Here is a 19532-nt window from a genome sequence, read left to right as displayed (position 1 = left end):
TGTATTATTATTATTATTATGATTATGATTATTGTTGGATTAGTAAAAAAAAGTTGTTGTTGTTGTGGGAAATTACAAAGAATAATATTGTTGACGTGGAATGGAAAAGAAATAATAAATATGGATGAGTTGATGATTGTTGATGATTGTTGATGATTGTTGATCTCCGACTATAATAAAATAAGTGAGACCAATATTTCACCGGAATTTTTTGGTTCCAATGGGATGGAAACGGCAACAGGTGAATAATTATTCAATCCAAGTGATGAAAGTTGTAATTGACAACTACCAATCTTGGTGTTCTTATTTTCACCTTCCACTGTACTATGTACATCGAAATGTATAACTTTTTTACCTTTAATATTAATCTTTTAAAAGTAGAATGAAAAAAAAAGTAAGTAAATTGCAAACCATGTTACTTGTAGTTTGGAGGTTGTACAAACATTTTCTTTTCTATTCCAACTTGGATAGGGACCTGGAATGGCATCAGTTTTCCAATTTCCATGGAATATTGAACTAGACATATTATTTAAACTACCAACATCATTTGATGATCCATTTGGTGAACCAGGTGTGGTAGTAGTAGACACAGATTCTTGAGTAGGTGATTTATCAAAATCAAATACACAATAAGAAATAACATCTATATAAATATATAACAATTGATTAGTAAATCATCATTATTTTTGTCCAGATAGAGACTGATCCAAGATATCAACATACCCCACATTGACTTGCTTTCAAACTTTATCTCTTTTCCTTCGACGATGGTTAATTCCAAAACCACCTTTTTCTTGTTTACATTTTCCAATGTTACTTTTTTTGATACTAGTTCTGTAAACAGAAAAGGTTAGCGTTAGTTGTTGAAGTTGTTATTGTTATTGTTATTGTCCAAACTATAGTGTTGGATTGATCATTATAGCATACTAGATGTAAAGATTGGATTATTTTGGTCAAGGAATCTCTCCAAATCAGTTGATTTACGAACGATTGGAGATGGATGATTGATGACATTCTTTAGAAACTCTTGTAATTGCAGCTTTCTATTCTCGACCAATGCCGATTTAAGCTTATTCAATTTCTTTGGTGGAAATGGTGATGTTATTTGAAAGTTATGTACCATCTATAGATCAATGAATGAAAAGAGGTGAGGTGAGTTTGGTTTGATCGTGATAGAGGGAGAGATGGATAGAATAAGAGATACAAACAAGTTGATAAAGAGAATGAAACTCTGAGAATCTTCTAGCCACTGTATATTCATCACCTGTCTGTGTTGCTATATCAATTATATATTCCTAAGTAGGGAGGTAGGTAGGTAAGATAAGGTATGTATGAGTTAGTGGTGTATTGGTGTCAGATCTCTCTCTCTCTCTCCTATTGCAAGTCTCTTGACATACAGTAAACTTCTTTCCATTCTTTTCTCTTGTTTCAGCCTTTACAATAGTGGCACTTCTAGCACTCAACATCTTTCTATTCTATTCTGCTATAGTTTGTCAAAGACTGGTGGGTTGTTGTTGTTGTTACTTTGTTCTCTTCAGGGAATGAATGATAAAGGGTCACTTTAAGTGTATGTATGAATGTGTCTGTGTATGTGTCTTTGTGTGTATGTAGGTAGCCAAGCAAAGTTAATTTATTATTATCCTTTATTGAATTGATAAAAGAGTGGGATTGATTGATCACTGAATGATTGATTAATGCCCCCCAATTCAATGGAATGAATCCCGACGATCAAACCCAACTGATTTTTTTTAAAGGGGGGAAAACGATGTTTGCCGATTCACCTTTAGATAATATCTACACTTGGTTTCTCATCAATTGATTGGGTTTCAAAGGTCTTGTCGTATGTCCTATTAAAGTGATAGTCAAAACACAATCAGTCAGTTTACATTCTAATTATGTTTGTTATATTATTAAATTGATAATGATTTGTGTAATTTATTTAATTATTCTAAGAATCATCTACTAGTTTTAGTACCCAAAGTAAATGTCTTTTTTGGTGTTATAATTTCCTAAAATTAAATAAAAAGAATATTAATATACATATCTTTTCTATCTATCTTTTTTTTTTATATTTTTGATATTTACAAATAAACCATCTGGACTAATTTTAAAAGTAATTGGAATTGAGGATTGACCCTTTGGTTTTGGTTCAATATCTAAAATGTAACGAGAGATGAGTCTGTTTTCAGAGAGCGGCGCCGACGAGGATCCGGTAAAGATGGAGAGGTTGAGTTTGGTTTGGTTGTCTTGGTGATTGGTGAGTTTGAAGGTACGTGTGGCGGGGAGTCTAGTCTTGGCGGGTATGATGGTGACCATTTGTGAGCCGTTGCCTTCGATACCGATGGCCTCTGGGGTGATGGCGGTGGGGGTGGCAGTGCCGTTGACCACCTTTTTGTCTCCGTGGGATGAACCGTGCTTCTCGAGGTACGAGGCCTGGATAGAGGCACCGACACAGACTGCTTCGTCGGCTGGGACACCCTTGGCAATGAGATCGGAACGACCGCCGAAAAAGTCGTTGACAACCTTTTCGATGGCGGGGATACGCGAGCCTCCACCGACCATGATGACCTTGGACACGGCGTCGAGCTTGATGCCGGCCTTTTCAATGGCAGCGGTCAACGAACGACGGGCGCCACGGATCAGGTCGCCGGCGGTATCTTCAAACTTGGCACGGGTGACGCTGGTGAAGAGGTCGTAGCCTTCGTAGAGCGAGTCGAGCTCGATCGACGCCTGCGTCATGTTGGACAAGTTCTTCTTGGCCTTTTCACAGGCACTCTTGAGCTTGGCGACAGCACGTGCGCTCTCGGACAAGTCGCAACGCCACTTGCGCTTAAACTCGGCGGTGAAAAGGGCGACCAACGAGGCATCGAACGCCTCGCCACTCAACGAGTGGTCAAACACGTTGGCAACCAACTCGAGCGTGGCGTCACGCCCCGACGATATGACCGACACGGACAACCCGCTGCCGCCCAAATCAAATACAACTATATTTTGCTCGGGTTGTTGTTGCTCGAGCGAGCCGTAGCCATAGGCCAAGGCCACGGCGGCATGCTCGCTGATTAAACGCACCACGTTGAGGCCGGCCATCTGGGCGGCTTCCTTGACAACCTTGCGTTGCTCCAACGTAAACTCGGATGGCACTGTAATGACTGCACGCTTGACATCGGCGTTTATATACATATCGGCGTTATGTTTGATCTGTGCAAGAATCAACGATGCTATTTGTACTGGTGCAAACGTTTGTTGTTTGCCTTGATAAGTTACTTCTACCATTACTCTATCATTATCATCTACTACCTTGTATGGCATCTTTTTAATTTCATTCTAAAAATGAAACAAGTAAAAAAGGGGAATGAAATGAATGAAAAGAAAGTGTAAGTAAGCAAGCAAGCAAGTACATCCTTTCTACTTTCTATCATTTCTAACATACTTGTAAAGTTGGATCACTATAGTTGAAACCGATGAGCTTCTTTATATCGAATACAGTGTTTTGTGGGTTTCTGTCGATTTGACCTTTGGCTTCGTCACCTACCAAACGATCGTCACCGACGTAGGCGACGATGCTTGGAGTGGTACGGTTACCTTGTTGGTTTGGACAAATCTCTACATGGTCACCCTTCATAACACCGACACACGAGTAATGAGCACCAAAGTCAATACCGACGATGGCATGACTTGTTGGCTTTTGTTCCTTTGGTTGTTCTTTAGGTTCTTGCTCTTTTTGTTTTTGTGGTGCGTGATATCTCTTTTTTCCTTTACCCATCTTTGTATTTTAAAGTAATATATGATATATATAAATATAAATAATAACCTATTGAATGATTATAATGATTCTTCTTCCTTAACAAAAAAAAACAAAAAAGAGAGAACTAATAATAAAACAGTAAAATACGGATTCTCGTTTTGGTGTGGTTTCGTTCGTTTTTCGAAAATAAATTTTTAATAATTTTTAATAGTTTTGTCACACAAAAGTAGTTGGTGAAATTAATATTAAATTTATGAATAATAATAATATTACAAATATTAACAATGAATTAATTTTGAATACAACCGATATAACAAGCAAGTAGGTTTATCCATGAAAAACAGATTCATCAATGATCTGGTGCAGGAGTTGAGTCCAGACAAAACAAACCTCCTCCCCTTTAGAAATATATTTCTTTTGATTGTGTCATGACATGGAATCAACAGATAATACAATCACAAGTAATAGAAAAGGAGGTGTTTGTAGAATATGTTGTCAAAAGATAATACATGATGATGACAACGACAATGTAACACAACACCAACAGTTAATGAACAATCATTATTTAGATTGTATCGATTCATTTAAACAATCGATTCTATTAAATATTGATAATGATAAAGATCATCATCATCATCATCATTTTCATGACTTTCAACAAGACAATATATATAATACAACAAAAAAGAGAAAAAAGATTGATGTATCTTCATCATCATCATCATCAACAACAACAACAACAAATCATTTTTGTAAGTAACAAAAGAGCGTTTGACATCCTATATCTTTCTTTATTTTACTAATGATTGTTACTTTTAATCACGTTGAATTTAGTTAAAGATTCATTGTTTAGAGTATCGATGATATCAATATTACAACGTGAAGATCATAATCAAAGTGTGATGAATCTATTGATGACTTGTAAAGATGCGATCAAGTGGAAGGATACTGTAGTATTCCCACGATTACCATCAATCGATACAATTACATCTTACAAGAGTAATGAAAGAATTGATCAAATCCCAAAACGATACAATAGAGTCTATATAAAGAGTGTCAGAGACCTAATATATTTCAAAGAGAATGAAGACGGTCTCATCAATCATCATTGTAAACAATTCATCTCGTTGATTGAGGATCCAATCCCTCCTGGACTCATTCCAGATCACTTTACAAAGATTAAAGTTGGTGGACCGATAGAGGTTGGATCAATCCCACCATTTACAACTCACCTCGCTCTTGGGGCGGTCAGACAAGAGATGAAGAAACAACTCTTTCCAGATACACTAGAGTTACTCAGTATCCCAAATGGAGTGGTTTGCAATCATTGCTCAGACACTGATGATCTCTTACCACACAATATAAAGATACTTTTTATCCCATCTACATTGGTTCATCCCTATCTCTTTAATCTTAAACAACTCTATTGTCTAACCATTATCAAAGATAATAAAGTTAAAGAAGATCAGGATGATGATGATGATGATGATATGAATTCAACAACAAAGGATGATCCAGATGTTTGTATTGGATCTCTACCCAATACAATCGAACATTTGTATCTTGATGATTGTATAGTCGAGATGGGATCCGATCGATCATCATCCAGCCACACTATTCCATCAAGTGTTAGGTACCTCTCCATTAACCTATCTGTCAATTCACCTCAATGTATTCCTCCATCTTCTGTGCAATACCTATACTTAAAGTGCGACCAACCTACCACACTCTTGGAAGGATCGATTCCTTCAACCGTCAAAGACCTTCAGTTGGATGGAGACTTTACTTTGAGCGATCGCTGCATCCCACCTTCAATCACTACATTGACACTGATTGATTTTGAGGAGACTCCACTCGTTTCCGTTCTGCCACCAAGCATTTCCATACTATTTATCAGTGGATTCAAGTGTCGATTCGATGCAAGGCTATTACCACCAAACAACAACATAAAGTATTTTGGTATTTACGGAGAGTATGATTTCTATCTAAAGTCATCTATGCCACCGTCAACAATTTATTTTGATTATCAACCATATGGTTTAAACATTTCTTTAAAATTACTTCCCAATGATATTCCAAATGGAGTTACTCATATTAAATTAGGTAAGCTAATATATGATATATATTAGAATCAGAATGATTCAAAATTACATATTTATTTTATATTTATTTCACCTAGGTGCTGGGTTTGATCAAATATTGGGACATGGAATTATTCCAGATAGTTGTGAATATTTAGAATTTCCCGATACCTATGATATAGCACCACATTGGTTGGCCATACCAAAACATTTGAAAACTGTCAGTTGCAATCCTGCTCGTCCCAACATTTGCCAAAATATCCCACCCTCTATCAAACAATCATGCGCAAATGTACCTCATCGAGGTGGAAGCGAATGGGAATTAACTACAAGGTTCTTGAAATTTTGGGATAAGGAAGATTGGCATTTAAATGAATAATAATAAAATAATGTTTATTTGTATTTATAAATTAATTAAATGTTTTATAATTTATCAATAGCTTTTTTCAAAGATTTAAAACCTTTTCCAATATCTTTTGATACTTTATCAACTATGGATTTTTGTTTCTTTACCCATCCATTCAAAATTGTGTAGCCGTAGGGTGGAGCCTTTCCTGTGAATGGACCCATACCTTTACCACTGCTATGCTTTGATACTTTGTTTTTGTCTTTTTTCTTCTTTGATTTTTCATTACCCTTCTTGCTGACCGATGGCAAGGCAGTTCTCCAATTAATATATTCTTGTGGATATTGTGGTGGAACATTTTCAAGTCCAAAATTAACTGCAGTTATTGAAAGATTAATATCTCCATGTGGTACCTAAACATTAAATAATTAATACAATATTCTTGTTTTATGTTTTTTTTAAATTCATACCCAAGATAATTTTTCCCAAGTAGTAACTTCAATACCCTTTGGTAATAAAGCAGGATCAATTGGAACAAAACCAATCAAGTCATCACTTCCGACAGCATCTTTATCATAAACTTCAACAACCACAAGATCATATTGTGCATTTTGAATTTCAACGATGAAGCTTTCATTCCAAACTGGATTGAGATTTTTTGGAATGACTTTAGTTTGGAATGTTCTAGAGTTGGATGTTACTCTTAGACGAACATATGGATCTGACTTTCCATTCAAATCGGCGGCAATAAGATTCTTGGCACTGTGAATCTTGATACTCAATTGATTGATTGGAGCATGAGTGAATCTAGATCCTGGAGGTGGAACTAGGTTCTTACCAGTTGCCACACCTGGTTTGGCCGTTGAAACAGGGTATCCTTGACCAGCTGGTGGAGGTGGCTGATATTGTCCTACTCCTGGAGGTGGGTATTGTCCTTGTTGTTGTTGTGGTGGTGGATATTGTTGGTATTGTTGTCCTGGTGGAGGGTATTGTTGATATTGTTGGCCTGGTGGTGGGTATTGTTGATACTGTTGTCCTGGTGGAGGGTATTGACCTTGTTGTGGTTGTTGTCCTGGAGGTGGGTATTGTCCTTGTTGTGGTTGTTGTCCGGGTTGTGGGTATTGACCTTGTGGTTGTGGTGGGTATTGTTGCCCACCTTGTTGTTGTCCAGGAGGTGGGTATTGGTATTGTTGTTGTTGTCCTGGTGGAGGGTATTGACCGGGAGGAGGAGCACCTTGGTATGGTTGAGGTGGGTATTGCTGTTGTCCTCCAGCAGCTGGTGGATACTGTCCTGGAGCAGGTTGGTATGGAGCAGCAGCAGTACCTGCTGGTGGGGGAGGAGCTCCTGGATTTGGATTCTTTGATGGTGGTTTTGGAGGTGCACTCATTCTTTAATTAATGTACAGTTTGTCGCAGTGTAAAACAAAAGATGACGAAACGACGACGACGACTATGAAAAATGATAAAAGTAGATTTACAAAAAGTGAAGTGTAGTAGTGTATTGTAGGTAGGATAGGTATTAAAGTTTACTTGTTAATTATTGCTGTATATGTATATAAAAAAAAATAATGGGAAGGTGTGATGTAGACTAATAGAGGTGTTGGAGACTTTTAGAATTAAATACAGTAGCAGCAAGCTACTGAACACATGTGTTCAGAGGAAAGAAAAAAAATAATAATAATTTTAATTTATTATTATTATTGGATTTATCAAGTTGTGAGGGGGGGCAAAGGGAGGAAAGTGTGGTGATAGTAGTAGTTCGTCTGACACCCACCAATTATTATTCTTTTTTCTCTCTCTCTCTACAGAACATGAAATTGATTTATTTGAATGGACGATGAAAAAGTGAGGTGTTGAATATTCTTAAAGTCTCAGTACATGGCATTCAGCATTGTTTAACAACCAAGTTAACTTTTATCAGAATTTCAACCAAACAATAAATAGTGTAAATATTGATAGATAGAAAAGAGATTAATCTAAAATGTTAACAATGCAACAAGAATAGTAGTACTCTCTACTCACACTAATAATAATAATAAGTCGTGTGTTCTCTTGAAAATCACAGGTTCATTGAATTAAAAGTAGTGCATTTGTGCCGTTTGATTACTTCGTAACTATCTTTTTTATTTACACAGATAGATAGAGAAATGGAAGAAACATTTACATTTATTATAAAGAATAAGTACTTGTGGAGAAAGATACTTGGTCATGTACCGACGATACATGCTCAACTTGGTTTGGTGTCTTATCGATTTAGAGAGATCCCAAGTGATCGGTTGTCTTACTTGACATTTAACATTGTCGATGATCAACATATCGATAGATCTTTGAAAGAGGAGAGTAATATCAAGTTATTATGTCAAAAGTTGAAATATGATAAACTATTCATACTCTACTTTAATTCGATGCCCAAACTGTTGAGGTATTGCAAGAACCTACAGTTTCTAAAACTGATTCATCGTAGGTTTCCTCTTTACTTTGGACATCGGTTGGCATATGACTATTGGGAAAAGAACTATCCTTCGGCAAAGACAAGACCACCTCCTCATGAATCTTGTGGTGATTGTTACGAGTCTCCTAGTTGGGTGGTCGATAATATAGCTGCTTCTGGTCGTCTAGACTGTCTTTGTTATGCCATTGAAAAGTATAACATTGCACCTACAACTACCACAATGCTAATGGCTGCCGAACACGGACACCATCATATCATTCATTATTTAAATCGACAATACAATATTCAAGTACCTGACACTGCATACGAATTAGCTAGTTACAAAGGTAAACATATAAATGTCATTCGTTATTTATCAATCTCTCATCCAAATGTAAAGATTACTATATTATCTCTTATCAATGCGTATGTATAACATATATAACAAACAAACAAACTATTCATAAATATATTCTAATCCATTTTTAATTTCTAAAATTTAAGAGTACATTCTACAAACATTGAAATCGTAATATTATTATTTGGATTGATTGATGAGGGTAGATTAGAAAATCCTATAGAGTTGTTAAAAATTCCAATGGTTGATCATGCAATCAAATCAAAGTCATTGGAGATGGTTCAACTTGTTTATCAACGATTTGGTGACAAGTATCTGTCGGGTTGGGGATACGATGATTTGGCCGAGTTTGGGTTGGTCGATATATTTGCTTGGCTTTACAAACGATCAAAGGTACGGTTGTCAGACAGAACCGTGTTTCTAGCGACACACAGTGAACCATTGACACGGTACATCTATGCCAACTGCCCCAAGGAATTTAGAAAGAGTAATAATGTATTTGAACGTGCATGTCAACGTGCATCACTACAGACCATCAAGTTTTTGGTTGAAAACTCTGTCAACCCAATCCAGGAATCATTTCGTACTGCTGCATTGAGAGGTGACTTGCAGATAGTTATTTGGTTGCGAGAAAATGTCGAGATATTTGGAGGACCAATCTCGCCACTCATCACAAAGGATGTGGCTCTGACTGGTACTGGCAACTATGTAGGTGTGGTAAAGTATCTACTAGAATGTGGGTACAGTGAATCATCGTTTCCTCCAGGATTCATCATGTGTTCGTTGCTAGATTCTGCCTGTTCCAGAGATTCTATTGAACTCTTTTCAACATCCTTGGAGCATTTTAAAATCTCTGTGCCACTACGACTGGATGACATTTCAAACCGCCCAGATGTATCCATTGTCACATCCTACTTGAACCAACCACATAGTGGACCCGGGCGAGATAAAATGGTTGCATGGCTGATCCCGCTCTATCAAGTGTGTCTCCAACCTGACCATATTCGAGGGTTCGTGATTGGTTGTCAATCAGCAGAGCCTCTTCGCTTGCTATGGGATATCAATGAAAAAATAGTACTAGAAAATATATGGCGCTGTCTCACAAAGGGACCGGATCCATTAGAGATACTCCAACTTTGGTTTGAAAAGAACAAGTTGGATGGGTTTAGCTCCCATATCACAGACTATTTGGCGGTCAATGGGAGCATTAAATCTCTTAAATTCCTACACCGTGTCGGTGGCCATGTATACTTTTCTTCGGGCACACTTGCAAGATGTACAGAGTATGGCAGGATGGACTGCCTTTTATTTTTGTATTACAACAGAATAGATATATTTGAATGGTTTTCAAAAGAAACCATGACAACAGTGATTCAAAAAGGTCATTATGAAATCATTCAATTCCTCTTTTTGAATATTCAATCAGAGGAATTTATAGATCCATACAGTTTGATAGGAAGAAATAGTCTAACACACATGCAAAAATTTGCCCTACAAGATTATTTTGATTGGATCATTAAACAACAACTAAATGGAAAAGGATTAGAATTTGAAGAGGAAAATAATGATATCAATGAAGAAGGATCTCTAGAATATTGTAATATTATTAATCAAGATCAATATATTTTAGAAATTGAAAATGAAAATAATAATAATAATAATGAAATTACTCAACAAAATAATAATAATAATATTACTCCTGGAAGAATTAAAGGAATGTTGGGTAAATGGAAACAAAATAGAAATAATATTAATAGTGATATTGATTTGGAAGAAGAAAAAAAAGGTGGTAAAATTAAAGGATTAATGAATAAATGGCAACAAAGAAAAGAAGATAGATAATAAATCAAAAGTTGATTATCTTTAATTTTAATCCAAAATTTAATATTAAATTATTTATTTATTTTTTTGTTTTAAAAGTTATGATGGATTGTATTTGAAATTGAGATGAATAATTATTTGATTTAATTTGTTGTTTATAATAGAGATTATGATGAGTTGTTGTTGGAAAAGTGGAAGAGAAATCTATCTATAGTTGACCTACAGCCTTTTTTAATGATGCAAATCCACTTCCAATCTTTTGTGAGGCGGTTTCAGACATTGTTGGTTTCTTCTTGACCCAACCATTGCTAATCATGTAACCATGTGGAACAGTTTTACCGACATATGGACCTTGGGTTCTCTCCAAATCCTGTTGTTCAGTCTTTGGTTTCTTGTCATCCCTTTCTCCTTGTCCTTCTCTGTCCTCCATTTCTCTTTCCTTATCTTTTTCCTCCATCTCTCTCTCCTTGTCCTTTTTACCTTTGTCCTTGCCCTTGTGCTTGTCCGATCCATTTGGTTGGACTGGTGGAATACGTTGTCTCCATTCCTCGTATTGGTTTGGATAATCTTGTGGAGTAGAATCCAATCCAAAACTAATTGCCATCAAAGCAATATTAAGATCACCATGTGGTACCTAAACGATAAATAAATATTAATAAAAAAAGATTACGTATTTAAATATTATTTTGTTTACATACATAGGATAGTTTTTCCCAAGTGGTAACTTCGCTACCCTTTGGTAAGAGTGATGGATCGACTGGAACAAAACCAATGAGTTGGTCACTACCGACTCTGTCCTTGTCCCACACCTCAAAGATGATAATGTCAGACTGAGCATTGCTAATGTCCATGATCATGGATTGGTTCCATTGTGGAGTCAAAGACTTGTGGCAGACGTCGGTTTGGTAGGATTTGATTCTCGAAGAGAACTTGGCCTTGACAAATGGGTTGACCTGTGGTTCTGACGAGGAGGAGGACGACGATGATGAGGAGGACGACGGAGCGACAAGATTCTTGGCACTGATGAATCTAACGTTGAGTTGGTTGTTAACATTCATGGAGAATCTGGAACCTTGTGGTGGAGTAAGAATAACTCCTTCCTTGTCCTTGCGGAGTTCTTGTGGTGAACGTTGTTGTTCTTGTTCTCGTTGTTGTAACTCTGGTTGGCCAGTTTGTTGTTGTTGTGATGGATCAGTTGAAGATGGTTGAGTACCAAATTGTTGTTCTTCACCCGATTGAACAGACGATGGTTGTTGTTCACCTTGTTGTTGTGAAGTATCAGAAACTGATGATGGTTGCTCTTCACCCCTTTGTTGTTGAATGTCAGATGATTGTTGTTGTAATTTGTTGTCTCCACCCTTTTCAAAATCATCACCCTTGCGTAACGAGGTTGGGGATGTTTGAACGCCAGTGGTTTGTTCTTGGGGATGGCCACTGCTTGGTTGTTGAGAGGTGGAGGGAGTTTCGTGGGATTTACCCTGATGTTGTTGTTGTACTTGAGTGCTCATTGTCACCAAACTTTTAAATATTATGAATAATAAATAGAATGGGTAATATATAATAAAAAGTAGATATGATAGTATAATATTTTAATTAATTTGTCTGTATATCGACTTGTGAGTTGTGGATAAAAGAAAATATTTGTTATTGTATGTAGATAATAGAAAATATTATTGAGAGTTTGATTGTTGTTTAGACAATTTAGTCAAATGTTTCTTGGTCCAAATATATAGACAACGGAATTGGAAATTACCTGAATAATAAATGGAAAATAGAAAATATGTAGTTAATTGAATGGTTAGTCATTGACTGCACTAGTTATCTGAAGAATCTGGTTGTCTCTCTATCCATTGCTCGAGCAATGACATCCCAAACACTCCTTTTTAGGCAATTGCCAAAAAAGAGCAGTCACCTCTCAGACTCTCTCTCTCTCAAACCCTTTGTCCAAAAACAAGTCTCATCACTTGGTTCCTTTGAAAATTGAATTTTTGGATCTATACTAGAAAAAGAAGGTATTAGTTTAATCTCTTTGTATTGGATTGTAACTAAACAGACTTACCAATCAAATGATTAGATTCATGAAATATATTGTCTATTCCCATTTCTATATTTGGTCAAAATCTTTACTAAAGCTGATTATTGTCTTTTCTTTTTTTTTTTTAATTATTATTATTACTTGTTCCTTTTTATTTTGGAGGAGTTGAACTATTATTCAAAGTATTTAAAAGATTTACATTGGTAAAGGAAAACTCTGATGATGTTTGTAATAATGTTCTGTTTGATGTTGGTGTTGCCAATGAACTATTATTTCCAGAAGAGTTGGTAGATGATATATTGCTAGTGGTAATTGTGCTGTTTACATTTGATTGTGTATGACTCAATGGAGGTGATCTTTCCAATGCCAAAGCATCCAATGATTTACTCTCTACTGGTAAATTAAATTTACCTGCATCAAATTGTAATTTAATTTCTTCAACTATAATAATAAAAATAAATGATTAAATTAATAAATGTATGTAGATATTAATATTAACTATTATCTATTTCTTACTCTTTTTCTTTTTATCTTTATCCTTTGGATTTGTTAATAGATTTGAAATACTAGTTGAAGCAGAGGAGGCAGGTGTATTGGGAGGTGATGATATAGTTGCTCGAGGTGATTGTATATCAAACTTTATCGTTGTCGATTGAGTAGTAGTAGTTGTAGTACTCGTAGCGGTAGTCGATATATTTGTATTTGTATTATTAATTGATTTAACATCTCCAATTGATTGTTGTTGTGTTTGAGTTGGTTGCTGCGATGATTGTATTGGTTGTTGTTGTTGTTGTGTTTGAGTTGGTTGTTGCTGTTGCTGTTGTTGTTGCTGTTGTTGTGCCTGAGTGTTACTAATAGTAGTTAGAGTTGATAATAAAATAGAAGATGATGGGATAGAAGTGGTTGTGTTGGCGGCGGCGGCAGTACTAGTAGAATTAATAATTGGTGATGCAATCGATGAGAATGAAGAGATTGGTGATTGTCCAAGGTTGGAATTACCAGCCAGTGAGTTTAGATTATTGACAGGTATATTTGAAAATGTAGCAGTTGACGACGAGAGTGGCGCCGATCCAGGTACAACCACGCCAGCAGCCGTCAAAGATGGGTGTGTTGTGCCACTGACAAGTCGCAGTTTGAGAGTAGGATGCTTACTCATTCTCACTCCTTGCCACAACCACGATGGGATGGTCAATGGCACATCAATCTCTGCTTTAAACGTCTCTACAAACTCTGATTCAGACGAAGTAATGCAACTACCTCTTGTGAACCTAGTAAACTCTGAAATGATCGCCGACAAGTTCCAATTCTCCAACTTTCTCAAACACATAAATATCGTGCCCGTTACATTAGCACCATCCAAACAATGACAATATAATGGTAAATTGGCTGGATCAATCATCATCTATCATAGAATGAATGTTAGAGATTGATTGTATAGTGTATGTATAATATCTTTCATCTATCATAGCATACCTCTAATAACTGTACAACTTGAGATGCACTGATAGTAACATCATCCTTAAACTTTGATACTGCAAAGTGTTTGCTTGTAGTCCCATATTGCTCACAAAAGTTAAGGAATGGCTTTGATGGTGGTTTAGGTGTCAATGATACTATAGTCTTTAATTTTAATCTATATAAGACTCTTTGTGTTAATAATCATCATCATCATCAACATCATCATTCATCATTATCATGATACTATACCTCTTTAAAAATCTAAAGTTCTTTTCTGTTGGGTATGATCCTCTATATAAACCTTCTTCAATGATTGCGAATCTAAAAGGTGGTATTATTTGTGTATTGGGGTTTGTATTCATTCTCTAATACCAATACAACAGTATCCTACTACTACTCCTTAATTACTTTACTAAAACAAAACTAAATGATAATACAACTTTTAATTAAAATGAAGTTGAAGATCTTGCAAAAACATGTAGATTTGGTTTGAAAGCTCAAAAAGTTTAATTATTTATATTGTTGTTTGTTTTAATCTTACATTGTTATTAATAGAGAGCTATTAGTGTTGATTGTATTTATTGATTGTATCTTTGAATAATTGAATGGTATCTTTTGGATCTTGACCTGGTTTGAAAAGAGAAGAACCGGCAACGACAATATTGGCGCCGGCTTGAGCGGCGGTACCAATGGTGTTTGGATCGATACCACCATCGACTTGGATATTAAGATTTGGATAACGTTGACGAAGAGTAGATACCTTGGGCATCATATCTTGCATGAATGACTGTCCACCAAATCCTGGCTCAACAGTCATAATGAGAATAAAGTCGACAATGTTGACAGAATCATCGAGGAATGGGAATAATACATCGACTGGTGTCTTTGGTTTGATAGAGATACCACATTGCATACCTGCAGCTTTAATCTTTTTAATAACGTCGGCTGTAATGTCTACACCACCAGCTCTGTTGGCAGTAGCTTCAATGTGGAATGTAATACCATCGGCACCTGCATTCTTAAAGTCATCGATCAATGTCTCTGGGTTGGTTACCATTAAATGACAATCTAAATGTCCCTTTGTATGTTTTCTTAAACTCTTTATAACTGGTGCCCCTATTGTAAGGTTTGGTACAAAATGACTAAAAAACAAACAAAAAGATAGATAGATAGGAGTGTAAGTAATAGTTACTGAGAGTTGCTTAAACTAACTAATTAATATGAATCATCATTCATCTTTTTGCATTCTATTTACCCATCCTATTATAGATATAATATAATGTTAGTTAATTTCGAAATCATCATGTCATAGTATTCTTCATCTTCTTACCATAACATCCATGTGCAACCAGTCAGCTCCACAATCCAACATATGGTTTGCATCTCTAGCCAAAAAGGCAAAATCACTTGATAGCAATGAAGGACAAATGATAGGTTTCAATGTGGTTGTTGTCATCTTTACTATTCTCTCTGTAATGTTATATTAAACTATAGCTCGTTTGTTAGGTAGTTTTTTGAAAAGAATGGACTGCTTCTTTCAATTTTTAATTTTAATTAATTTCATTATTTATCCTTTTCCCTATTTATTATTCAAATATAATTGATTGAAATCAAGAGAGAATAGAGAGAGACAGTATCATCATGTAAATAAATATTATTTATTCTCAACACTTTAGAGATATTATTTATTCAAACACTTACAGCGACCTCCTCCTCTCCTCTTTGTACCGCCCTTACATTTCGACGACGTTCCAAATTTGGGTTTTCGTCATTACATTTTAAAATTAATATTTTAATATTTTTTATTATTCATTCGTCCCTCTCTCATTAGGATAAATGTAGCTACTTAACAATAATAATACTACTAGTACTATAGTTTCTTGTTTACTCAACACAACAACCAATATCAGTTGTTTTTTTTTAAAAAGAAAGAAAGAAAGAATACAACAACAAACTAGTTGAACTTAGACAGAGAAAGAGAGAAGAGAGTGTAATAATAAGAATTATAAAAGGATAGCTATTTAGTAGTAGTAGTCAACACACAAGATGAATAAACAAACAACAAATATGGCTAGTGACCCAACATCGCCAAAAATGTCTTCTGAAGACATTCACAAAGAGAATTTAAGGAATTTAATTGGTGACAAAAAGGGAGGAGCAAGATCAAACAACATTGCTCCTCCTCCATCCTACTCCTCTGAGGGTTCTGGATACAGTAGTAATGTTGGCATGTCTGCTGAAATGTATGAACAAGAGATTCAACAAAGATTGGATGAATGGGAATCAAAATATAACAATACTGAACGAACAGGCAAGATGTTGGAAACACTTCGAGAAACTCATGGCAAAGGTGTTGACACCTTGATGAAATTGGGTTCACAAACTGAACAACTTAATAATATTTCTAAATTGTCTGCTGAACAAGAAGAGTATGTAAACTCAGAGATTAAATTAAAATTAAAAGTAAGAAATCTCTAACTGATAATGATTTATTTATTTTAGACAAGTTAAAGGATTAGGAAAATATAAAAGATTTAATAAATATATGCTTAGAGGAAAAAAGAAACAAAAAGAAAAAGAACCAAAACCAGTAAGTTACAAACAAATTAATACTTTAAATAATTAATTATTTAAAATGAAACATTCTAACTAATTTATAAAATGTTGATTTATTTTTGTGTGTAGAAAGAAATTCATCATGAAGTAAATTATGTTAAATCAAGACATGATGCAAATGGAAAAATCTATCAAAAAAGAGAAAATGATAAATTAAATCATGATGCATCTGTCAATGGATCTTATGTATATTCACCAACAACATCATCAGTTTCAAATGGAATGGTACCAGTTGGAGACTCACCACAACAACAACCAAGAGTAAAGAAAGAAATCAATGATGAAGAAGGTGGCGGATTATCAAAGAAAATGTGGAATAGATATGGTAGTGAAACAGAGAAATCGATGGCCAATGCCAAGGAAATTTCAATGGTCACTGAATATGATATTGCAGACAATGAATTTATTAAAAGAGCCGAGTGGATCAAACGAGAGGATGAACATTTGGAGGAAATGGGGTTCATTCTCCAGGATCTGAAAAATATTGCCATTTCTACGCACAGTGAAGTGCAAGGTCAAGGTAGAAAGATGGACGAGATCATTGGTAGTGTCGACAGAGGTAGCGACTTTTCACTCAAGAGAAAATCACCTAAAAAGGCAGAAAAGGAAAGAAAAAAGGCAGAGAAACTAGAGGAAAAGAAGAAAAAGGAAGAGGAAAAGACCAAACGTGAATCTGATAAAAAAATGGAAAAGGAATTGGGTAAAGGTAGTAATGGAAAGGCATTATACAAGAGTAAATATGATGATCAATTACGTGAAGTACCAAATACTCAATCAGTTGATCAATCTAAATCTGGTAATCCTTTTCTCTAATTAAATTAAAATAAAATAAATAATGATCAAAACTAATAATAATATTATTGCTTAGTGTTGTTTAATTAAACAAGTTTATTATCTATAAAGAATTGTTTAATATATTTAGGTCTACTTTGAATGGTGAGCTCAGTATTATAATCACCTTTAAATACAGATGGACAATGGGAGTGGAGGAATTGGAGTATTTCAATGGTTCCGATTTGAATGGCACGAGAGATACCCATCGACGTACAAATGTCTCTGGGGTAGGGATGGTTGTCATTGAGAAAAGAAATGATTTCTATGTTTCCACCCTCTACAATAGATATCATAGAAGGAGTACCTTTGACTCTATCCATCGGTCGACCAAGACTCCATATTTTATTAAAAATGGTGAAGCTTCCGCTTTGACACGCTGACGACAATAGATGCTCGTCATCCAACAACTCTGGTCTATTTTCAATGAGATACAATGAAATCTGTTCACAACCTTGAGGAAACCTTCTAGTGTGCACCATGGATGTTGTGAGGTCGTGTCGACTCGAGCTGTTGGGAATATTGCAATGCAGCCACTCTACCACTTTAAAATGTCCATTCTTGGCAGCCGCTCGAATATACTCACCTCCCTCCCAACCAGGATGATTGGGTGACATGCGATACAGTAGTTGTAGCATTGCCAAATGACCATTGGAACAACAATCTTCAATGTGGAAATGATTGAATCCAACTGGAATGTTTTGTTGGTAGTAGTATTGCACAATGTCAATGTTACCCTGACTGATTGGAAAGTACCAAGACAGAGTGCTGTATCCATGAAGAGGAGGAGAGTGTCTACAATGCAGATACTTGACCATCTCCAAGTCGCCCCTTGCAGCTGCTCTCTCCATTGGATTGGTACTCTTGTAGCCTTTGGCGAGATAGTATTCATACTTTTCAATATCGCATGCATAATCGATAAAGTCGACGGGTTTCCTCGACTCGGGTGACTTCCCAAAACGCTCCAACATCTCGTCAAGTAACTTGATATCGTCACGACTCCCAACCGACCCAGCATTGGCCGGTTCTTTGGGCAACTGTGCCAAAGATCGTAAAAAGAACTTCCATCCACTGTTAAAGGTATTGTCCCAGTACTTTTGATAGTAACGTCTAACAAATCCGACACTATCAATCTTGCTCTCCAAATTGAGCAACACTACTTCCCGAGCACTCCAGTACTCACCAGTATCACTTGAATAACATTGTAAATTACGTTCCTTGTACTCGATATAATAATCGAAATAATTGTACTGTAACAAGACTCTTGGTGTTACAAGTAGTTGATTCCAACTATAAACTTTAACAACATCTGAACAAAAGTAATCTGTAAACTTTTGTTGATGTATATCTTTAATACATCCTATAATTAATCTCCATAAATATTTGTTATTTATAACATTTCTAAATAATCTAAAAGTTGTTGTTGTTGTTGTTGTTGTTGTTGTTGCCGTTGTTGAAGTTATCATTCTACTCTGTGTAAATATTAAAATATATATAAATAAGATAATATTTAATTTACATAACTAAACAACTAAAATGATAAATGTATATATATGTTTTGTATAAAAGTTAGTTCTGGAACTACAATTGTATACAACTACAATGAGCAGCTGCTCATTTCTCTGATTCCTTTGGTTTTTACGAACAAGATGTAACCAAGAGACAACAACCCAGTGGGAATGTTGAGATATTCGTCATCGATCGATGCTTAACCCACGGTTTTAAGATAATCAGATAAATTATATAACTATGATGGCATAAATGTCGTACATTTTATTCAACGAATGTTCAAAGAATTGGAGAGATATTT

At 35.5% G+C, this 19532-nt stretch overlaps 10 protein-coding genes across 10 annotated transcripts; 3 read left to right on the top strand and 7 right to left on the bottom strand.

Moving 5' to 3' along the window:
- Positions 1–72: 72 nt before the first annotated feature.
- Positions 73–1466, bottom strand: DFA_10900 (uncharacterized protein; the record flags this gene model as incomplete). The annotated part of the gene is made up of 7 exons (XM_004351098.1): positions 73–170; positions 203–368; positions 444–643; positions 724–834; positions 928–1123; positions 1209–1295; positions 1398–1466. 7 exons carry the CDS (start codon positions 1464–1466, stop codon positions 73–75), a joined length of 927 nt encoding a protein of 308 aa, XP_004351150.1.
- Positions 1467–1955: 489 nt separating this feature from the next.
- Positions 1956–3763, bottom strand: DFA_10899 (heat shock protein Hsp70 family protein; the record flags this gene model as incomplete). The annotated part of the gene is made up of 3 exons (XM_004351097.1): positions 1956–2009; positions 2086–3324; positions 3431–3763. The coding sequence occupies 3 exons, from the start codon at positions 3761–3763 to the stop codon at positions 1956–1958; spliced, it is 1626 nt and encodes a 541-aa protein (XP_004351149.1).
- Positions 3764–4178: 415 nt separating this feature from the next.
- DFA_10898 (uncharacterized protein) lies at positions 4179–5874 on the top strand (the record flags this gene model as incomplete). The annotated part of the gene is made up of 2 exons (XM_004351096.1): positions 4179–4497; positions 4586–5874. The coding sequence occupies 2 exons, from the start codon at positions 4179–4181 to the stop codon at positions 5872–5874; spliced, it is 1608 nt and encodes a 535-aa protein (XP_004351148.1).
- A 375-nt stretch (positions 5875–6249) lies between these two features.
- On the bottom strand, positions 6250–7560 carry DFA_10897 (uncharacterized protein; the record flags this gene model as incomplete). Its single annotated transcript, XM_004351095.1, has 2 exons — positions 6250–6585; positions 6643–7560. 2 exons carry the CDS (start codon positions 7558–7560, stop codon positions 6250–6252), a joined length of 1254 nt encoding a protein of 417 aa, XP_004351147.1.
- A 71-nt stretch (positions 7561–7631) lies between these two features.
- Positions 7632–10803, top strand: DFA_10896 (uncharacterized protein; the record flags this gene model as incomplete). Its single annotated transcript, XM_004351094.1, has 5 exons — positions 7632–7675; positions 8042–8117; positions 8308–9029; positions 9108–10244; positions 10287–10803. The coding sequence occupies 5 exons, from the start codon at positions 7632–7634 to the stop codon at positions 10801–10803; spliced, it is 2496 nt and encodes an 831-aa protein (XP_004351146.1).
- Positions 10804–10990: 187 nt separating this feature from the next.
- Positions 10991–12290, bottom strand: DFA_10895 (uncharacterized protein; the record flags this gene model as incomplete). Its single annotated transcript, XM_004351093.1, has 2 exons — positions 10991–11416; positions 11481–12290. The coding sequence occupies 2 exons, from the start codon at positions 12288–12290 to the stop codon at positions 10991–10993; spliced, it is 1236 nt and encodes a 411-aa protein (XP_004351145.1).
- Positions 12291–12968: 678 nt separating this feature from the next.
- DFA_10894 (uncharacterized protein) lies at positions 12969–14637 on the bottom strand (the record flags this gene model as incomplete). The annotated part of the gene is made up of 4 exons (XM_004351092.1): positions 12969–13258; positions 13334–14219; positions 14291–14430; positions 14577–14637. 4 exons carry the CDS (start codon positions 14635–14637, stop codon positions 12969–12971), a joined length of 1377 nt encoding a protein of 458 aa, XP_004351144.1.
- A 200-nt stretch (positions 14638–14837) lies between these two features.
- On the bottom strand, positions 14838–15731 carry rpe (ribulose phosphate 3-epimerase; the record flags this gene model as incomplete). The annotated part of the gene is made up of 2 exons (XM_004351091.1): positions 14838–15482; positions 15606–15731. 2 exons carry the CDS (start codon positions 15729–15731, stop codon positions 14838–14840), a joined length of 771 nt encoding a protein of 256 aa, XP_004351143.1.
- Positions 15732–16342: 611 nt separating this feature from the next.
- cspA (culmination specific protein 37D) lies at positions 16343–17704 on the top strand (the record flags this gene model as incomplete). Its single annotated transcript, XM_004351090.1, has 3 exons — positions 16343–16704; positions 16778–16865; positions 16961–17704. The coding sequence occupies 3 exons, from the start codon at positions 16343–16345 to the stop codon at positions 17702–17704; spliced, it is 1194 nt and encodes a 397-aa protein (XP_004351142.1).
- Positions 17705–17769: 65 nt separating this feature from the next.
- On the bottom strand, positions 17770–19188 carry DFA_10891 (uncharacterized protein; the record flags this gene model as incomplete). The annotated part of the gene is made up of 2 exons (XM_004351089.1): positions 17770–18139; positions 18305–19188. The coding sequence occupies 2 exons, from the start codon at positions 19186–19188 to the stop codon at positions 17770–17772; spliced, it is 1254 nt and encodes a 417-aa protein (XP_004351141.1).
- Between the last annotated feature and the right edge of the window lie 344 nt (positions 19189–19532).

The sequence above is a fragment of the Cavenderia fasciculata genome, assembly GCF_000203815.1.
Source record: "Cavenderia fasciculata unplaced genomic scaffold Scf_EUAJFUG02G6ADK-5, whole genome shotgun sequence".
In the NCBI taxonomy this organism is placed as follows: Eukaryota; Evosea; class Eumycetozoa; order Acytosteliales; family Cavenderiaceae; genus Cavenderia; species Cavenderia fasciculata.
Note: the sequence above shows the minus strand (reverse complement) of the source record. Positions and strands in the feature narration are given on the sequence as shown.